The sequence below is a fragment of the Passer domesticus genome, chromosome 13 (genome assembly GCF_036417665.1).
Source record: "Passer domesticus isolate bPasDom1 chromosome 13, bPasDom1.hap1, whole genome shotgun sequence".
Lineage (NCBI taxonomy): Eukaryota > Metazoa > Chordata > Aves > Passeriformes > Passeridae > Passer > Passer domesticus.
The window spans coordinates 74,852-94,331 of NC_087486.1; the positions used below are offsets into that span (position 1 = coordinate 74,852).

Consider the following 19,480-nt stretch of genomic DNA (forward strand, 5'->3'; position numbering starts at 1 on the left):
CCAGATTTGTGAGAAGTCATGACACTTTACTTAGACATACATTTCTAGTACTGAAGTAAGCTGGCAAAACACAGGATGTATTTAGTGTTTACTGACATAAAATGGTTACCTGCAGTTTATCTTCATGGTTTGTATGAGTATTAGACAGATGCCTGAACTCCTGGGTCAGACGGAAGCAGTGCTTCACATGTTCGGGAGATACAAAATCTTCTGCCACTTTAATGCAGCTGTACAAATTATGGACCTAAAAACCCGTATGAAATAAATGATATATAAAGACAATGAACCATACAAAACAAAACAAATAAAACCCCAAAACAAAAAATAAACATCAACAACAACAAAAACCAAACCCCCAAAAATCCCCAATACCCCCGCACATATTTAGGCTCTGCTACATTTACTCATCAAAACTAGAAACTGACAGAATTGAAAATGAGAACAAAATACATGACATCTAACAGATTTCCTGTTTTCCCATATACATTAGCATTCCCTAAATCAAGTTCTCTTAACCTTTGAATTTGGTTTCCTTGGCCGAAGTTTCACTACACAGAAATGCTTTCCCTCCATTCACCCCAGCTTTTTTTTTTCCAGTGTAATTTCATCACGGTTAAGTACACATTATTCAGATTATTCACATAACTTCTAGTAATGTAAGAACTGCATATGTAGAAAAAGAATCCTTAAGTGTGCAATATCAGTTACCAGTTATTTTAAAGCTGCAGCTGTTGTGCCTGCAATTCAATTCTATCTGTCAATATGGCCTAGAGTTGGTATAGTTACCTGATGGGGAGCACCTGCAGGAATGAACACGGCATCGCCAAGGAACTGCACTATTGCCCAGCCTTGCACACCATACTCATCATATAGTCTCTTACGTAAGGTCTGGTCCAAGTACCAACTTTGGTCATGAATGGGGTCGTGATCTGGAGGATTTTCTTGCCCTTGTTCTTCTCCAACCTAAGGCCAAGATATGGGGTGGAAGGAAACCATGACACAGCACCTTGATATTGCTGGCTCACAAAATTGTCTGTACCTAAAAACTTAACAAATTATTTCAAGGAAGAACATTATTTTCATTAAGGTCATTCGGGTCCTAAACAGCAACATACATTAGTATGAAGATTCCAGACCAGGCTGAAAACCTGTGACATAGCAACTATCAGTGCCCTCAAAGACAGAAGTGCAATACCTATGCACTTGATGTTGACAGCAATTTGAATCATTCAGCTGCTATAAGCAAGCTAGTCAAGGAACCCTGTAAAAGCTCAAGCTTTCCTGGCAACCAGCATACCTTCCGGAGAAGTTCCCGTATCTTTTCAGCATCCTTGGCAGCATAGATGTGCCACAATGCTCCAGGTTTCTCTCTTCCTTCATGGATTCGCTGCTTTGTTACATCATCAGCATCTCCCTCATCAATTGTTTTCAGAACCTCTGAAAGGGGAATCCATGTAAAAGCTGCTTATTTTTTGACAGAGAGAAGAGGAAGGAGCATTTTGAGCTACTAAATTCAGTCACACTGCAACTGTTGCATCATATAGTGCCCTTTCTAAGCCCATCAAGCTTCATTTTAACAGAATACAGGGAATGTGTCAATTGACAGCTAATCAAAAAGCTCAGTCGTGAATTTAAACTGAGCTACAATTATTCAAATACAAGGAGAAGAAAGGGGAATAAGTGACTCTTTTCACCTCTTTTCTTCAGGAATGTACCTAATTTCTAGCAAAACTCTACTGCTCCCACAGTTGGAAACTAATGAAGCATTACTGCACTTTTAATTACATGCTGCAAATGTAGCAAACTGCCTTGTATATTTGAATTATATATCATAGAAATTACAAGCTTAAACAATAAAAGATACTCTTCTTACACACACAATTGATTTTTAGTGTACAGAAAACAGCTTTCCTTAAGCATTACCATCATCATGGCTCCCTTCCCCAATGGGAATCCCAACGTACACCATGACGTTAACAGCATCAGACACATCCAAGTGCAGGTTTGTGGTACCAACTCGTCTGTCTTCTGCAGTAATTAAGCCTGTAACAGAGTGCAAAATGAAATCAAATTCTGTGACTAATCTCTTATAGAAATAACCTAACTGAAAAATCTGTCTGGAAAACTAACTTTGTACAGCAGTAAGAGCAGAAACCAAAGTCAAACAGCAACTGAAACAGGTATATTCATGTAATGTGTAGCATAAGTAGAAAGTTACTGATAACCAGTATTTTAATTTTACAGGAAACAGAAGCAGCAAACCTAGTTTACCCAAGTCATGAGAAAACAAGCATTTTAACACCAAAACCAGAACTTGTACTTTACAATTTTGTCTCTCTGAGAGTCTTTTATACAGCCTGCACTAGAGAACTTAGTTCTTGTGAACTCATAAGCACAAAGCAAGTCTCCCTTTGCCTGGATGCATGAGAGAACTGCTTTAAGTGGCATTAGCATCCTACTGTGTGCAGCAAGTCAATGGTCTGTTAGAAGTATAAGTCTCCAGCTGTTTTTTATTTTCTCATACTAGCTATGAAATCCATGACCAGCTGAATTCACAGCAGTAAATTATCAACTCATCATTAACAATTCAGATTACAATTCAGTAAGGAGAAACACCTGCAGACTCAAGTGCTTGTACTTTTGCATGTTGAAGGAATTTACATCTCTCAAGTGACTGTAATGGAGAAACATTTCAAATGTTTGCTTAATTCTTTGATCTTCTTATTAACATGTTCCCTTTTTTCCCCTCTGGCCTTTCTACAGCACCCTCTCTTTCCACCTCTGCTTAACCATCTCTAGCAAGTAACATGGCAGGGAACCAGAATATTAAAAAAAAATCTTTGTATCAGCAAACAGTAAGAGAAGTGTGTGCCCACAAGAGTTTTTAGGATCACCATCATATTTATCTATTTTCTGTTTAAAATACAAGCTTCTGAAGTTGGGAATTCAACTCACTGAGCAGTACCTATCATAACAGACCAGAAACAGGTCAAAGTGCCCAGAAAGTGGGTAATTTTCCTCTTAAATACTTCAGTTGTTCTCAAAAACATACCAACTTTTCCTTGAACCCTGTATTGGTATTATGCCTGTTATATGCATAAATAATTGTTTGCCAACTTAACTAACTGTATGTACATCTCTTGGATATACAAGGCAGAAAGGGCACATCTGACAGAGAGAGGGCTAATGTAAGAATAGATCCGCAGGACTAAATGAAAAAAAAGTAACAGCAGGCTCTAGGATAAGCACTGAGTTTTGCCACAGCCACAGCCTTGTGTAATGCCACAGCCTTGTATTTGCCCTAAGTGTAATAAAGAGTCACAAAAACCAGTATCTGCAGACCTATACTCACATACCATATGCATTGTACATTTTGGGACCCAAGTCAGGACGGACAAAGTAGCTTGGCAGCCTAGAAGCCAAATTCAGTCTGCCATCTCTCTTGGTATATTCAGGAAGAGGAAGATTTTCCATCAAGTCCTCAAACCTAGAGAACAAAGACAGATAAAGGTGGGTTATCCTCCTGCAGTGCCTACAGCAGTCCTGTCAGCACTGACACTAAAGGTTACTTACCTCGTAGGCATCATATCTCTGAAGTCCTCCCCTGGAGGCCAATCCTTTAACTTTAGTACCATTGGCTGACCATCATCTGACCTGAGTCGTTCTGCAAGAAACAAATTCAGATTTCTTCACGTAGTAGATTTTACCACAGCCCACTACCTTGTTAAAGCTGTACGGGTTTTTGTACCTCTTACAATGCACAGCAAAATGGATCCTGGTGTTGTTTTGGGCTTCCAAGCAATATCATAGTATGACCAACAACAGTTTAACAACTATATAAGTATACATACACAGATATAATCATTGACAGCAGAAGTTTGACAGATCTTGCACAGCTGCTAAGTTTTAGAATAGTTTTTATTCAGCTTCAAAAGCCTTTCCAAAACATTCTTCCTTACTCCTTTTACCAAAGTCTAAGGGAGTTTTATCATTAATTTCAGAGAAAAGGTACTTCTATAAAATTAAAGTTACTGGTTCGTGTTCTGAAATCAATCCTAACTTCAGTATAAAGCAAGAAACCATGGTACACTACATTCAAAAAAGCTAAAGGGCAGGTGGTCACAAAGGAAAATGGCCTTTAGGTTTTCTTAATTCTTCTTTGCTGGAGGAACTCAAATTAGCAGAGTGCCAAAACCAAACATTTTTTCTTCACTTTAAGAGTTTTACACGAGTCCTGACTGGAAACAGAAAGAGAGCAGCACAGAAAGATGGCGTTACATATGCAACAGTGGATGTATGCTATTACAGCACTGACCATATCAACTGCTGTTCTACCTCAGATCTTAGGGCTAAGAGAGTCTATCTGGAAGTGGTACACAAGTAGCTGAGAACTCACTGTAACATTTAGAGAAAACCATAGTTCATTCTTCTACCAGATTTTTCACAACTCTACGTGAAGCCACCAATTAAAAAACTAGGTGTACAGCAGTCTTAAGACTTTAGCATCCCCGTTTCCCCAGAGAGTAACACCCTTCATTGCTTCCTACCTTACTGTCAGCCAAACTGATCTAGCAGAGCTCCTGACAGCATTGGAAGAGAAAGCATATCTAAGAAATTAGGACTTGGAGACCTGTGAATCACATCTGTGTTACATATCAACAGGCTACAGAAGACAGCCTGAGTTTCCAATATAAAAAAATATTTTATTGAAATTAAAAGGAATTAAGAACAACACATATGTAAACTGAAGTGACTGATTTAAAGATAAACTTTGATAAGCTACAGATTTTAGAGAGGCAAGTGAACTGAAAAGCTCAAGGACTTGAATTTAAAGAGGTTTCACAACTTCCCATATTCAAGATTTTGAATTCATCAAGGACCTTTGTTCTAAACAAGAAACAGCTTGTAGGGAGGCTATTCAGAAAGGACTGAGTGAAGAACTACCTGAATGATAAGATACAGATCTGACAAATTACATGTAACTGGACAAACGCCAGAAAATATCAGCAAAGAAAAGCAGGTGTAAGAAGGAGCGAAACAAAAAGTCAGACCTTTCAAAAGCCCACTTTGAGCCCAAAAATATTAAAAGAAACAGCAAAAGATTGAAATTAATTAAAGTATCATACAGAATCATCTCAATAATACCTCCAAAGACAGTGGCTGCTCTACATCTCTTTGGTAACTTAATGTGAGGGTGGGAGCCAGCCACGTATTTCAAAAATTTAGAATTCACATAATGCAAAGAAGTCAGAGACATTAGGTAATTTACCAACAGTTTTCGTAAGAATTAGAATGTGAAATATCTGGACTAGCAGCAAATAATATTCCTCTATACTAGGGATTGAACATGGCTGAAGAAACTCTAAATAAAATGTATTTAAAAGAAACTATCAAGAATGATAAGATTTTCCAACCTAGGTCACTAATACTTCTCATGTATAGCGTGGTAAAGGCTTTGTCTAAAAGAAAAGGCAAAGCTGATTTTGCTGAAAGAAGCATATCTGTCTGCAGACAAACTACAAGTAACATTTCTCAAAGATAACTTGACCCATACAAATTTACTATTTTCATTAATGACCCCAGCACAAAAGTGAAGAGCTTGTGAACTTTCCCAGTTACTGTCAATACACAATGACCACAGTATTATATCCTCCAAGGCCATTTATTTCTGATTAATAACAAAACCAGTATGAAATTTAACAGTACAGAATACAGTACTCTGTACTAACCATATAAAAAAACAAGTCAAGAGCAGGGAGTTTATTGATTGGAAAATTACTAGGAAGGGAATATTCTTGGTCTGCAAATCTATAATTGCGTTGACTGTTGAATGAACATTCCATTAAGTCATCCAACAGTTCACCATTTCAGCAATACAGAAAAAAATTATACACAACTCTAAAACCAGCAATGTTGAAATGAACTTCTACAGCTCTAACACCTGTAACACCACTCAGATTTAGTTCTATACAATCTCAAATGGAGCACTCAACTTTTCAGAAGCTCTTTAACCTGACCCATTATGTCCTCAGAAATTTTAGCTGGTTAGTTTCCCCATCCACACTTGACACAAGGTTTTCTTAAAGAACTCGAGCATTAAATAATGTGTTATCATGTGAGGCACACATATAGCATTGCTATTCATAATAGATATAAATTTGCATATGTCATTATGTATGTCAAATTTACTTGACTGATGTACTCTACCAAATCCAAATTTTTGTATCAAAAGTCTCTGTTTTAGCTCAGCAGGTTCCCTTTAGTTTTAAAATAAAAATTGAGGTTGAAAGGAGAGCGAAGGTAGACACATTACTTACTTTCTTAAAAAGGGTAACAGGATTAATTTCACTGGGAAAAGTTAAAAAAAAAATAAACAAAAAACCCAAGCAGTTTCCCATGAAATGGAGCATTTTTTGACACATGAAAGTTACACACACCAACACACTGCAGTACAGACAGTTCTCTTGGACAGTGCTTCCCTAATCTTCACCAATAAAGCATTTTCCAGGGTGTGCTACATGTAAGGAGCAATGGCTTCTTTGGATATGACTGATAGATATTCGAACTTTTTCTTAATTTATTTTTTAGGAAAATAGGTGTAAAATGAAGAACTGAAGATAGCAAGACAGACTGCTCAGTTAAACTAGTCAGCCATAAATATTACTTACTAGATATTATCTCAAAGCCATCCCAGAAGTCACGCACTTTCACGTCTGAAATTATGGCACAGTTCCTGCAGTTCACCAAATCTACATCTTGATCTCCAAATTCCAGGCTGAAAGCTTCTGGTTTCCAAAGCTCTGACTTCAACTTCTTATGGACACCAGATACCAGCACGGGCTGAGAATACAAAGATGAATGCTTACTCCACCATAACCAATTATCTCACATATGCAGCCAAACTTTCTTAAGAGAGCCGAGACTCCTGGCTACCACCATACAAAAGACACCACAAATCTATTTTCATCATGTCTGGCTTTTGTGCATCAAGCAAATAACCAGAGTCAAAGCAAACTTTAGTTCCACGCCATGTGAAATTGCCTTAGAAGTGGCGTTGGACTAGACTTGCCAAGGCAAGTGCATTAGGTCTCCATGGCAAGGTGTTGACAGCAGGTATAAGCTCTGTAAGAGGAGGCTGAGAGCTGCCCCATGGTGGACACAGATGGTTCCACCTGGCTCAACAGACCCATCACTGGCCAAAGCTGAGCCCGTAATTGATGCTGGCATTCTCTGTAACAATGAAAAAGGGTAAAAAGCTCTCCACAGCTGACGCATGCATGTGTGTGTGTGAGAGAGAGGGAGAGAGGGAGGCGGGGGGGACACAACACATGGACGGCAGGCAGGAGGAAGGGAGAGAAACAGCTCTGCATACACCAAGGTCAGTGATGGAGGAGATGCTTGCAGCCCATTGAAGGGCATTGTGAGGCAGGCTGTCCCCTGCAACCTGTGGAGGACTACAGTGAAGTAGAGATCCACCTGCAGTCCACAGAGGATCCACTGCAGCAGAGGGATATTTGCAGGAGGAAGTCCATGGAGAGCCCATGCTGCAGCAGGCTCTGGCAGAAGCTGTAGGGAGAATCCCATTTATGAGCAAACTTTCTAGCAAAAACTGCCCACTGGGGACCCAAACTGGAGCAGCCCATGGAGACAACTCATGTTGGAGCCATTCATGAAGAACAGTATCCTGTGAGAGGAACTCCACACAGAGGAAGCAGCAGGAAAGTGTGAGGAGGAAAGGGCAGCAGACACTGTTGTGAACTGATCACAACCCCCATCACCCCTGTGTCACTCCAGGAGTTGTGGCAGGAAGGAGGTAGAATAGTCAGAGATGAGAGAGTAAAGTTGAGCCTTTAGGAAAAAGTTGAAGGGGGTGGGGAGAGGTAAGGTGTTTACTGATTTGTCTTTCTTCTTTCCCAGCCTACTCTATTTTTAATTGGCAATAAATTCAACTCCTTTATCACAAATTAAACCTGTTTCACCCATGACAGCAATCCCTAAGGGATCTCCCTGACTTTATCTTGACCCAGAAACATCTTCACCTGATTTTCCTGCTGTTCTGTTGAGAAGGGGGAGAAAGCAGCTGGGTAGAGGGGTCTGGCAGCCAGACAGGGTCAATCCACCTGTGGCAACAGAGTAGGTGTAGAATCCCACCACCTGTCCTTTTTCTTAAGCACACATGCAACTACCACTAGAAAAAGCATTTGTACTAAAGCCTTATATGAATTGTTTAACTTTTCACTTGTTATTTATGTATAATCACAGATCAACATTAACTCTGCAGGACAAAACCAAGTAGTGGAAAAAAGGCTGTTCACTTGCAAAAGGGATTTTAAGATGCTTAGGCTTATGATGTACATATACTGCAAACAGGTATTTCAGTGGCCTCTCTCCAGAAAAGCCTTTAAAATTCTTTAATTGATTAATTTAATTAATTTCAAAGTATTTGCTAAACTGACAACAATTGGGAAAGGTACACCAGACAATCCTCCCAACACTGCCAAAACCTTTTCAGTTCCTATCACCCTGCCATCTCAAAGGAGAGTTACCAAACTTGAGAGAAAACAAAGAGGGTATGAAGTGAACATGCACATGGACTATTCCCACCTGAAAAGCTTTAGCTTTTGTAACTGCTACCTATGTTCAAATGGCAGTTCCCATGGCTATGCAAGTTTGAATTAATTCCATGCTGTGCCCTATACATTAACAATGATCTGATGGTGGGTCTTGGTTTATTCACATGAAGAGCTCAGCATAACCCTGAGAAGCACACATCCCTAGATGTAATATCAGTGTGCTAGGCAAAGATACCTACAGAGCTATTTACAAGCAATTTCAAAGTTATGCTGCTTAAACACACTCCAGTAACTAACTGCTTCTTCTTTTGTATTGTCCAATGGCCTCTAAAAGGCCTAGTTTTGATTTTAGTCCTGAAGTGAGAAAAACTATTGACACAGAAATGAATGTAAAAATCCCAAGTCTGGGGATAACAGAAATGGCCTTGGTTTTCAAATACAATACAACACAGACATTAAGTTCTAGAAGGCAGCAATGAAACCTCAACTCCAGAAGAGTGAGATTTAAGAAAACAAAAAGGGGTTTTTCAGGGGAATGAAAAAAAAGCAAAAAACCCCACAGAAATATTGAGATTGGAAATTACTACCCTCACACCAAAAGAGTATTTTCTTGTGTTGTGGCTGAACTTTCTGCACCCACTCCCACTTCTCCTTTCAAGAAGAGCCTGGCTCCCTCTTCTTAAGATTTCCTCCCCACACTCTCCTGAGCCTTCTTTTCTCTAGGCTGAACAGTCCCAGCTTACTCAGCCTCTCTTCAGCTAAGTGATGCTCTAGTCCCTTCATCATCTTTTTGACCCTTTGCTGGGCTTCCTCTAGTAAGTCCGCAACTCCTTTGAATTGGGGAGCCCAGAACTAAACACAGTAAGGGCAACCATCACTTCCTTTGACTTGCTGACAACTCTCTTTGTCGTGAGAACACATTCTTAGCTCATGGTCACTCCCTTGCCCACTCTGACCCCAAGATCCTTCTAAGCAAAACTACCTTCCAAATGGTTGCTTCTCAGCAACTGCTGTAGGATGTTATTCTTCCTTGATGTACAGGACATTACATTTTCCCTTGCTGAACATCACGAGATTCTTCTCAGTCCAACTCTCCAGTCTGTTCAGACCCTCTGAATAGCAGCAGAACCCATCTGCTGTATCAGTAATTTCTCCTGGTTTTGTATTGCCTGTAAACTTGCTAAGGGTGTGTGAACCCTCTCCCATCTAGGTCACTAATGACACGAGTACTAGTCACTGCGGAAGTGACCCCCTATGATATACCACTAGTGAAAGTGCTCTCACATATAGCATTTCAGACAGTTTTAAGTCCATCACACCGCTCACTTACCAAGTCACTTCACTCTGATGACACTAAGAGTGTAAAAAGCCTTTAATAAAAGTTAAGACAAAAAACATCCACTACTTTCCCTTCATGTACCAAGCTAGTAATATCATCACTACAAGGCAGGTTAAGCATGATTCAACCATCCATTCAACCAGTATTCCTGAGCTCCTCTTCTCTTTATGACCACATCCCCATGGGATTCTTCCAAACGAGTATCTGAAAAGGCAAAAGCCTGCTCTCCCAAAGCCAGATTTGTGATCATAACTTCTTGTTTTGCTCCCTCCTCTCAGAATCATGACCTGAATGCTACCATCTAATAGTCACTGCAGCCAAAGGTGCCCTGTATCTCCACGTCAACCACCAGTTCTTCCTTGTGTGAAAGCACAAGGTCCAGAACAAGCACCCTTCCCTAGATGTTTCCTTGATCAGCTGTCTCAGATCATTGACATCAATGCACTTCAGAAAACTTCAGGACTGCTTGTGACCTGTTGTGTTGTTCTTCCAGCAGGTATCAGGGTGGTCCCATGAGGCCCAGGAAATGTGAACACAGGGCTTCCTCCAGTTTTCTGAAGCCTTATCACGTTTTTATGGCCAGTTGGTCTGTAGCAGATACTTTCCATAATGTTGTCCATATTACACTTCTCAATAATCCTAGTGCATAAATTCTTGGATGGCTCATCATCAGTTCCTACGCAATTTCAAGCATTCTAGGTTCTTCCTCACAAAAAAGCAATGTTCCCTGCTTACTTTCCTGGCCTGTAATTCCTGTGTTGTCCTTCCTGTACTACAGCTGCATGAGCTATCCCACCACTTTGTCACACCAATAAGACCACGGCTGCAACTGCACACTAATTCCTCCTTTGTTCAATGTACTGCATGCATTAGTGTACAGGTACTTCAGAAAGACATCTAGTCATGTTGATTTCCCAGAAACTGTGAGAGCTTTCTTCACAACACTGTGATGCACACAGATCCTTACTTACATGCATATACTTGAGGTGGACATTTTTCATCCTTGGTTTCTTGAGTACGGGATTACTCCTGTTCAAATCACCTCACACTGCTTGCTTGCCAAATCAATCAATTCCTTCCTTGATCACTGGTCATACTCTCCCCTCCCTTATTCCTGCTCACAGCTTTCCTCATGAGGTTGGCCAGCCTGTTGGCAAAGATGCTTTTTTTTTGCTTAGATGGATCCCATCTCTTCCACACAATCCTCAATGAGGTTCCCATTATCACAAAACCCTCTTGGTTAAAACTGGCTGTGCAAGCTATGGTTGACATGCAGGATCTGTCCACTCTCCTGTCCTTCACTGGCAAGAGTAAAAAAACCATGAGGGCTCCATGGCCTAGAATAACACTTATACAGTCACTTTTGATACTGTCCCGGTCTCCCCAGTAGTACTCTGAGTGCCAACATGGAAAAGCAGCAGAGGGCACATTTTTGAGGGACAGATAAGCTTTGGTAGTCTTCCCACTATGTCCCAAATGTGACACCCTGACAAGCAGTAAACCTCCCTAAGATAAAGCAAATACAGCAATCTCAAATCTGAATATACTCCCGCATCCCAGGAAAAATGGTAACATTAAGGCAATAAAATTTTAAACAAACACTAGGAATCACCTATGAGTAAAATAACCTTTCACAGTACCTTTCACAGGATGTGTAGAAAGCATTGCCTGGTAGACTTTAAGCTGACAGCTAAACAGCTGTCTTCAGTACAGAAAAATAATGACATTTTGATCCCTGCTGTATTCACTTGACTACTTGTAAACAGCAATTAAAAGAAACCCTAAAACAACCAAACTACTTAACTTAGTAGAACCCTTCTGGCTATTAAGCAGCAAATTTGCCATGGAAGAAAGAAAAACATTCTCTCTAGTGAATAACACAGATGGGGCTCCAAGATAAAATGACAGCCAAATCTGCTCTCAAACTACAGGGAGATAAAAATAACAAAAAAAAAAAAAGTCCCACAAAACAAATAAACAAAACAAAAACAAAAAACAAACAAACAAAAAAAAACCCAAAAAAACCCACAAAAAACAAACAAACAAACAAAAAAAACACCAACAAAACAAACCCAAAAAACCAAACAAAAAAAAAAGCTCCAGTACCATATTTTCAGTGTCTCAAAAAAGAAATCCTAATATGTAAATTCAGAAAATACCAGGTTACTATAGGATGAGAATCTAACAGTATACCTAGATGAGCAACAACCATTTTCAGGAGAGCAAAAAGCTCTTTAAAAACAACTTCAAGAATTACTCTTATGGTCTCAGTGAATTCTGGGATAAGACAAAGTTTAACTTATTTCTGACAATTTCTAAGATGAAGGACTCAAAAAATGTTGCTCTTTTTGAGTGACACTGAAAGAGTGCCATTTATTATCTAAGCATTAAGGGAAAATAATTTTCTCTTTTAACAATTTGGAATGCCATCATATCCAACATCTTCATATGGCACAGACCTAGTGTCCAGTGTGCATTTATTGTGCTGGAGAGGGTGGCTAAGGAGATTTTTCCAAATAACCTTTCCCAAAACAGGAAGAGGATTTGGGGAATGGTGGTAGAATTAATGTATTTTCACTTCACTTTTAAAGGTGCAGCTGGGATGTACAGGAGGATACTTTCTTCAGAGAGTCTCTGCTTGAAGAAATTCTGTGTAAAATAACCTTGTTGAGACAGTAACACCTGCCTGGGTCACATGCTCTCTCTTATTCAGGAACAAGGGAGGTTGTTCAATTCCTTTTCACATTTCAACAGGAAACTCCGATGACTGCAACACCACCTTGAGGATTGCTGAATGAGCAAAGGACTTGCCCAGTCTGTTCCTATTCAAGGGGTCCTCTGAATGATAAAATTATCTAGAAGCATCAATAGCATACCTTGGGGCAAAGGCTAAAATAGTGGGTCACTAAGAGTACACGAGCATGACAGTTGTAGCTAGAGCCTCAGGGTGTGCACCAACTTGGATGGTGCTGCACACTGCAAGCTACACATCAGACACAAGAGCCGTAATCACATCTCTAGACTCCCTAAGCAGTCTCTCAAGACTCACAACCAGTCAAGAACCCCGCGATCACAAGCAACATCTTGTACATGGTGATTAACCAGTCTCATTGGCAAAGAAACTGACAAGCATATTTTTTGTAGGCATTCCCAAGATGTTTAGGATCCTCCTAGGAGAGGCAGTAGTATTTCCTGACAGAAAGTGTTGAGAAAATTATCAAAGTATGCTAACCAGAAACTAAGAAGTGCTTAGCAAAGAAAAGCAGATGATGGACACCACAGCACTGCAAAAGAATGATCTGAAATCACTCTTAAATCAGAAAAATATAACAGGATGAAAAATAAAAATAAAATTTAAAATAAATTTTAATAAAGAGATTCCTATGCGCCCCCAAAAAGTCAGGACAGGAAGGCAACTGCACTTAGTGGGAAGCTGGCAGTAAGTCAGACAAGTGAGGGTGTGTTGCACAGTACCTTCCTCCAGCTATTAGGAGCTGACCAGAGGAATCATGAACAGGAATGCAGCTGGTAGCACTACAACCATCTTTGCAGTTCTCACGGCTATGTGCTAGCTGTGCTTGTGCCCAGGCAACCCAGAGAATGTGCAGTTCCATGGGACAGGCTACATTTAAATGAAAAGTACTCTACTTCTGTCAGGAGTAGACTCTGAGTGCCAAAAGAGGTATATGCAGCCTGTTCCTCCACCACACCTCAGCGTCTTGTGAAAAACCACAAATAAGTTTGGAATATGACTGCCAAACGCATTAGCACTGTAACAATAAACTAACTGACAACAAGCACTTTTCCAGAAAAGATGATGATGGACCTAATGGTCTAGCACTAATGGCCTCAATTCTGAATAGTTAGTGAAGGAAACTGTGTCAGAGGCAGCTGTAGAACCAAGTGCCAAGAACACAGTTTGAATAGCAATGGCCATTATCCTCTGTTAGAGCTGTGGGTGCACTTCCTTTGCAGCAGAAATCACTCACCCATTTTTTAAGATTAGGTTGTCTGACCAGGCTGATCTTACAGACTCTCTGGAGAAGTCTAAGCAGCAGCACTACAGATTGATTCACATCTGAAAAAGTGGCTATGCTGAGAGCAGGTCTAAGGTACAGTCTGTTGTCTGAAGGCCTAACTGCTTGATGGCACCTCAGACAATCCACAAGAGTGCTCCATGCATGAGTTGCTGAGTCCAGAAGGGATACTTGGGTTCCCACTGGCTGTAAGGCTCAGGGTGAGACACTGCATCAAGTACATCCAAAATTCAGTAGACTACTGCATGCAGCATTTTTGCTCTTGTACATGCTGCAGCTGGAAGGAAATGCATCTTTCCCTGAGGCTACAAAGCATCAATTGTGGGGCAGATGCTAAGCTGCACTCAGGAAATCAAGAGTGGATTCACTATTGGGCTGTAGTAGAGCAGAGGAGGTTCAGCACAAAGCACATTACAACTAAAAGGGCTGTCACAGCAAGCACTCTCACGATGGTAAGTTGAGAAAAGCTCAATATGCAAGAGCACATGGACCCAAGTAAATATAGCATAGAGTGAACAGGGCTGCTGTGTCCCCTCTTTGTAAAGCTACAGCTGAAATATTCACTCACCATATTCACTCAGGAGCCAACGGAATAGACTGTTTTTACCAACGTACAGACTGCAATTTCAAGACATTAATAAGCAGCAAGAATTGGATACTTATCACCCACCTGGCCTTGTTTCCAGCATTCCCTGAAGATCTTCCAGTTGTTTTTGTTGCTGGGATCATGAAGGCAAAGAAGTCTACCATCACACAGCCAAGAATGGGAAGTGTGTGGATCCAGCACATTTAATCCCATTACCATTTCCTTCACCTCTCTCTGTGTGTCAGCTAAATTACTAGCTCGTTTTGCAGCATCAGACGTCTTCTTATTTTCCACCACAGAAGCAATGATGTGGTCCAAGAAGTTTGGCAGGCTGGCTTTACCTTTGACCCCCTAGAAGACGTAAATCCAGAAGTAAGTTTAGTCTTGCAACAGTATAACTATTAATGTACATCTGCTCTCCTTCAGACTTTAGCACAGACACTTTGCTACCAGGAAAACAGAAACAAACTGGCTCAGAGACAGACATATATCCAAGTAAGAACAGAAATGGCTATGGCTCTGTTTTACAATGGGAGAAGTTAAAACAACCAGCTAAAGGCTACCTAGAAAAATATTATGCAGACATAACATAGAAAACTTTAATGATCTAAATTTGGCTACTTTGATATTAAAAATAGTTCATAGTTCTCCCAACTTCATTAGTATCTCAACTCTATTTCCCCATTTTCCTCATCCCATTACTAAAGAAGTGAATTCAACCTTGGGACACATAAGCTGATAGATATGTGAACACTAAGTAAGCACCGACAGAGAGAGGAGAAAGTGCTTCCTGTGCGTTAGCGGAACCACTAGTAGAGAGATTCTCTGGTTCTGGTTGCCGTACTCCTCAAGGGACATTTAAAACTCAAAGGGTGTTTAAAATTCATAACAGGTTATCAACACATCTTAAAATTTTGTTTTAACTTAAAAAAAAAAAAGCCTGCCTATAGGCCTTGTTTATAGCAAAATATATAAGACACTAAATAGATTTAATATATTCAATGGAAGATAAACACTTATTGGACCTTTATTCATACATTTGTGGGAGGGGGCAGGGATGTGTTAGGTTTCTGGCAGAAAAAACCTTCTCATTCAAGTGAAAAACAAAACAAACCAATTAACATCACTCTCTCCTCCCTCCCAAAAACTCCCATCTTCTTAAAAACTAAAGTTCAATACATAAAGAATTCACCATATATAGAGCTATCAATCTAAAACATAACATCATTCATTACTGAATATATGAACTCAGTAAAAAATACTTATGGAACTGTAGAAGAGTCTAAGTCTAACAGAAGTTCTAGAGATCACCTGGTGTAAATTTCTGTTGAAATTAGGTTTTGTTCCCCTGGGCTGGATCATGCCAAATATTAACTTCACAGGGAAGGAGATTAATTCACTTCTTAGGGCAGCCTATTCCACTCTTTGAATGTAAAGGGAGAATTTTTCCTTAGATCCTTAGCTAGATAGAATTTCTCCTGAAAGAAACTGGTATTGCCTCTTGCCCTATTAACCATGCATCTTTATGAAATGTATGCTCGCTACAACCACCTTTTAGAAATGGTAAGATTGATCAGATCCCCAAAGCATTCTCGTCTCTAGGATGAAGAGAAACATTTTCTAGAACCTTTCCAAATGTGTCAAGCTCTCCAATGCTTTAATCATTCTTTATGGCCCTTTACTGGATCCCATGTAATTTTTCACTGTCATTCTTCACCGGCAGAAATCAAAACTGGAAACTGTTCCAGCTGTAGCCCAACAGGGGCTGAATGAAATAACCACATTTGTTGATGTACCCCGGCTGTATGCTTCCTGTTACAGCCCAGGACTTTGCAGCTGCAGGTGTGCAGTGCTGGCCCAGGTGCAGCTTGCTGTCCTCCAGGACCCTGGGCTCCTTTAAGGGGCACTACCCCACTGCTAGTCTGATTCCACTCCCTACTGCTGCCTGGAATTATGTCAGTTTTTCACAGCCCATCTTACCCAAATAATACTAGATCATAACATCATCTGCTTTGGATGGTCTTAAAAAGGTTCCATTACTCTGACTCGCTAGAGGCTGTAAGATAGATAACATGCAGCTTAATTATTAAAGACAATGTTTATTATTCTTCACAACAGACTATCAACGCTGCAGAAAGATCAAGATGATTCTCTCCATGAGCAGCAGTCTTGCTTCTCTCAATTTGAGTAACACACCTGCTGTTTCTCAGGTATGTTTTGTTCAATCCATATGAAGCATCCAGACATTCAAGTGAGGAGATGGGCCAGAGTTCTCCATAAGTTCTTTAAATCTAAATTACTCAGTGAAGATCAGAAGTCAGGAAAGTGAAAAAACACATTACACAATACATCTGATTAGATGTGGTGAGACAATGCATGGAATTGCCAGGACAGGGATACAAGCTCAGACAGGCTATCTCAAGCCTTGAAGGACTAAGTTGCTTTAAAACAAGTGACCACAATTTGTTCACCTGTACTCAGTGATGAGAGACAGAAGTATTCTTGGATTCACTTTCCTGCAGCAGTGTCATATTTTCACGTACAGTTCCCTCTCCCAAAACCAACCAACATGAACTATTATCGAGGTGCCAGCCAGCCTGGCAGAGAGTTTAAAAAAAAATCCGCTACAAGACAAGCCATTTCATCTTCCTTCTTACGCTATCTGCCTAAGCTTTTGAAGAAAGTATTCACCAAAAAGAACTAAGTGTTGATAAATTCCACAGAATTTACCCTTCTCCTTAAACTAAATGCTTCTAACCACTCCAAATAGCATTGATTTGTTCAGTTTTTTTTTCAAAGTTATTTCTTCCAAAATGGATTAATGTATCCTTATTCCAGAAAAGGCATTCAATAGCAACTACACCTTAAACTCACAGAATCACAGAACAATAGAAGATGTTGAGTTGGAAGCAACCCATCAGAAACATCGAGTCCAACTCCTGGCCCTGCACAGGACACACCAAGAATCCCACCCTGTGCCTGAGCATGTTGTCCATATGTGGCTATTCAGCTGTCTGCTGGACATTTTGTCATTTTGTCCAGAAGGATATTGACAGAGAAGGATATTGAGAGAGACAAAAAATTTCCTTCCAGAAAGATTACATCTACTGGCTTTCCCAGATGAATGAGGTAGCCCCATCATAGAAGGAAATCACATTCAACAAGTAGTACTTTCACCCACAAGAAGCCATGCTGGCAGTGACCAATGATTGCATTGTACTCCAGATGTTTTCAAATACTTCCCAGAATAATATTTTCCATTATTTTACTGGACACTTAAGTGAGACTGACACACCTGTGGTTTCCATGGTACTGCTCTTCGCCCTTTTAGGAAATCAGGACAATGTTTGCCAGCTTCCAATCAGCTGGGACCACTGCAGATTCCCAAGACCCCATTAAACTCATTGAGAGAGGCTTTGCGATGACATCAGCAGCTCTCTGAAGGTTCCTGGATTAATCCCATCGGGACCCATAGAACTGTAGTGATGCAGCTGGAGCAGCAGATCCTGCCCAAGTATATTCTAGCACAAATGCCTTTCAAGTATAATACATAAGTTTAAGGAACTGGTTTACTCTAAAGTTTTCGGGTTTTTTTCTGTGGTATGCTCTTACAATATTTTTAAAGATGTGAAATTTCAAGTGAACTTTGCAGGGATGCTGGTTATCAACTAAACAAGTTATAGGATGTATTTATCCCACTTTCTTGGTCTCTTGAAGAGAATAGCCTCTCCTCAGCAGTAATAAACTAAAACTAAAACTTTAGCATTAAAATTCTCTACAAATTTGTGGGGTGGTGAGTTTTGGTGAGGCATTACATTTGTTTCAACATTCAAGAGTAGAATACTATAAAAACATTTAGATGAAAATTTTTCCCTAGAACAGTTATCATTGAAGGAATACAAAATTATTTACCGTAGAAGCTGCAGAAAAGACTGGAGGAAAGGGGATTCCTGTGTCTGATGGGACCTGAGGAAGCTTTCCTGGTCCTGTGTGTAGCAGATCTCTGAGGCTGGAGCCTTCAGCTTTGTTGCTAGATGTCACTGGGCCCAACAAGAGGCTATTAAACAGCTTTGGGGTTAGCGGGGAAACCTTTGTACTGGAGTTGAAGGAATCTAATCCAAAGGGTGAATGGGATTCTTTATTAAGCACTGATCTCAGTGATCCTGATTCTGCAAGATAAATATAAACGTTACAGGGAGGGGAGAGAAAAAAATCTCCAAGAGTCAAAGTTAAAACGATCACAAAGTTTACTGAAATTATTTGTTCTTGCATTAAATAGGATATTAATAGAATCTTGTGGTAACGGTAAATTATCACTCTAACAGTGAAGGAGGCACCTCAATGAGTATCAAAGATACTTCACCTAGATTTTGCCCTTCATATGCTGCTAAGGTTTCGAACAGCACAATAGATCTGATCCAAAAAGATCTGACACATGTAAACACAGCTTTTTAATGGATTCGGTTAAAAAAACATTTTCCTGACTTTCTGAATTAATGTTTTGATATTAAATATTTCAAATTTTAATGGTAATCAAAATATTACAGTGGCTAAGATCTGCAAAACTTGCAAGTGATTCACCAACATTTAATATGAATATGTAAAGTAGTCCCTTCTAGACATACGGACAGGAATAAATCCTGTGTTAGTCACGCTACCTCTGACTTCTAGGAAGTATATTCATTCCAGCTACTGAGTATTAAAGATGCTCTAAGCTTTCATCTAACTCTCCAGCTGGACTCTAGTCTCAGTTCCTTGGAAATGTACTCTTCACATAGCACACAAAAGAGCTGTATTTACTTCAACAGTTAAAAAGTGACAAAGCTGCAATTGAAATTAATTACTAGTAATTAATTTTACATCAGGATATCAGCTTCTGAGAAAATAAATACACAAGCTGGCACAGAAATAACCTGTGAGACAGTATTGTCTGCAGCTGTATCAC

The 19,480-nt window shown here is 39.9% G+C and overlaps 1 protein-coding gene across 3 annotated transcripts in view; it reads right to left on the reverse strand.

The window, feature by feature from the left end:
• The window catches only part of KDM3B (lysine demethylase 3B), a 54,448-nt gene that overhangs the window by 2,990 nt on the left and 31,978 nt on the right, over nucleotides 1-19,480 (reverse strand). For all 3 annotated transcript variants that reach the window (XM_064388025.1, XM_064388024.1, XM_064388023.1), the window contains exons 15-23: nucleotides 18,448-18,704; nucleotides 14,620-14,886; nucleotides 6,669-6,840; nucleotides 3,574-3,664; nucleotides 3,357-3,487; nucleotides 1,924-2,043; nucleotides 1,298-1,437; nucleotides 787-963; nucleotides 110-244 (exon numbers count right to left, since the gene is read on the reverse strand). In XM_064388025.1, the coding sequence (XP_064244095.1) occupies nucleotides 110-244; nucleotides 787-963; nucleotides 1,298-1,437; nucleotides 1,924-2,043; nucleotides 3,357-3,487; nucleotides 3,574-3,664; nucleotides 6,669-6,840; nucleotides 14,620-14,886; nucleotides 18,448-18,704 (1,490 nt within the window). The remainder of the gene's footprint in view (nucleotides 1-109; nucleotides 245-786; nucleotides 964-1,297; nucleotides 1,438-1,923; nucleotides 2,044-3,356; nucleotides 3,488-3,573; nucleotides 3,665-6,668; nucleotides 6,841-14,619; nucleotides 14,887-18,447; nucleotides 18,705-19,480) is intronic.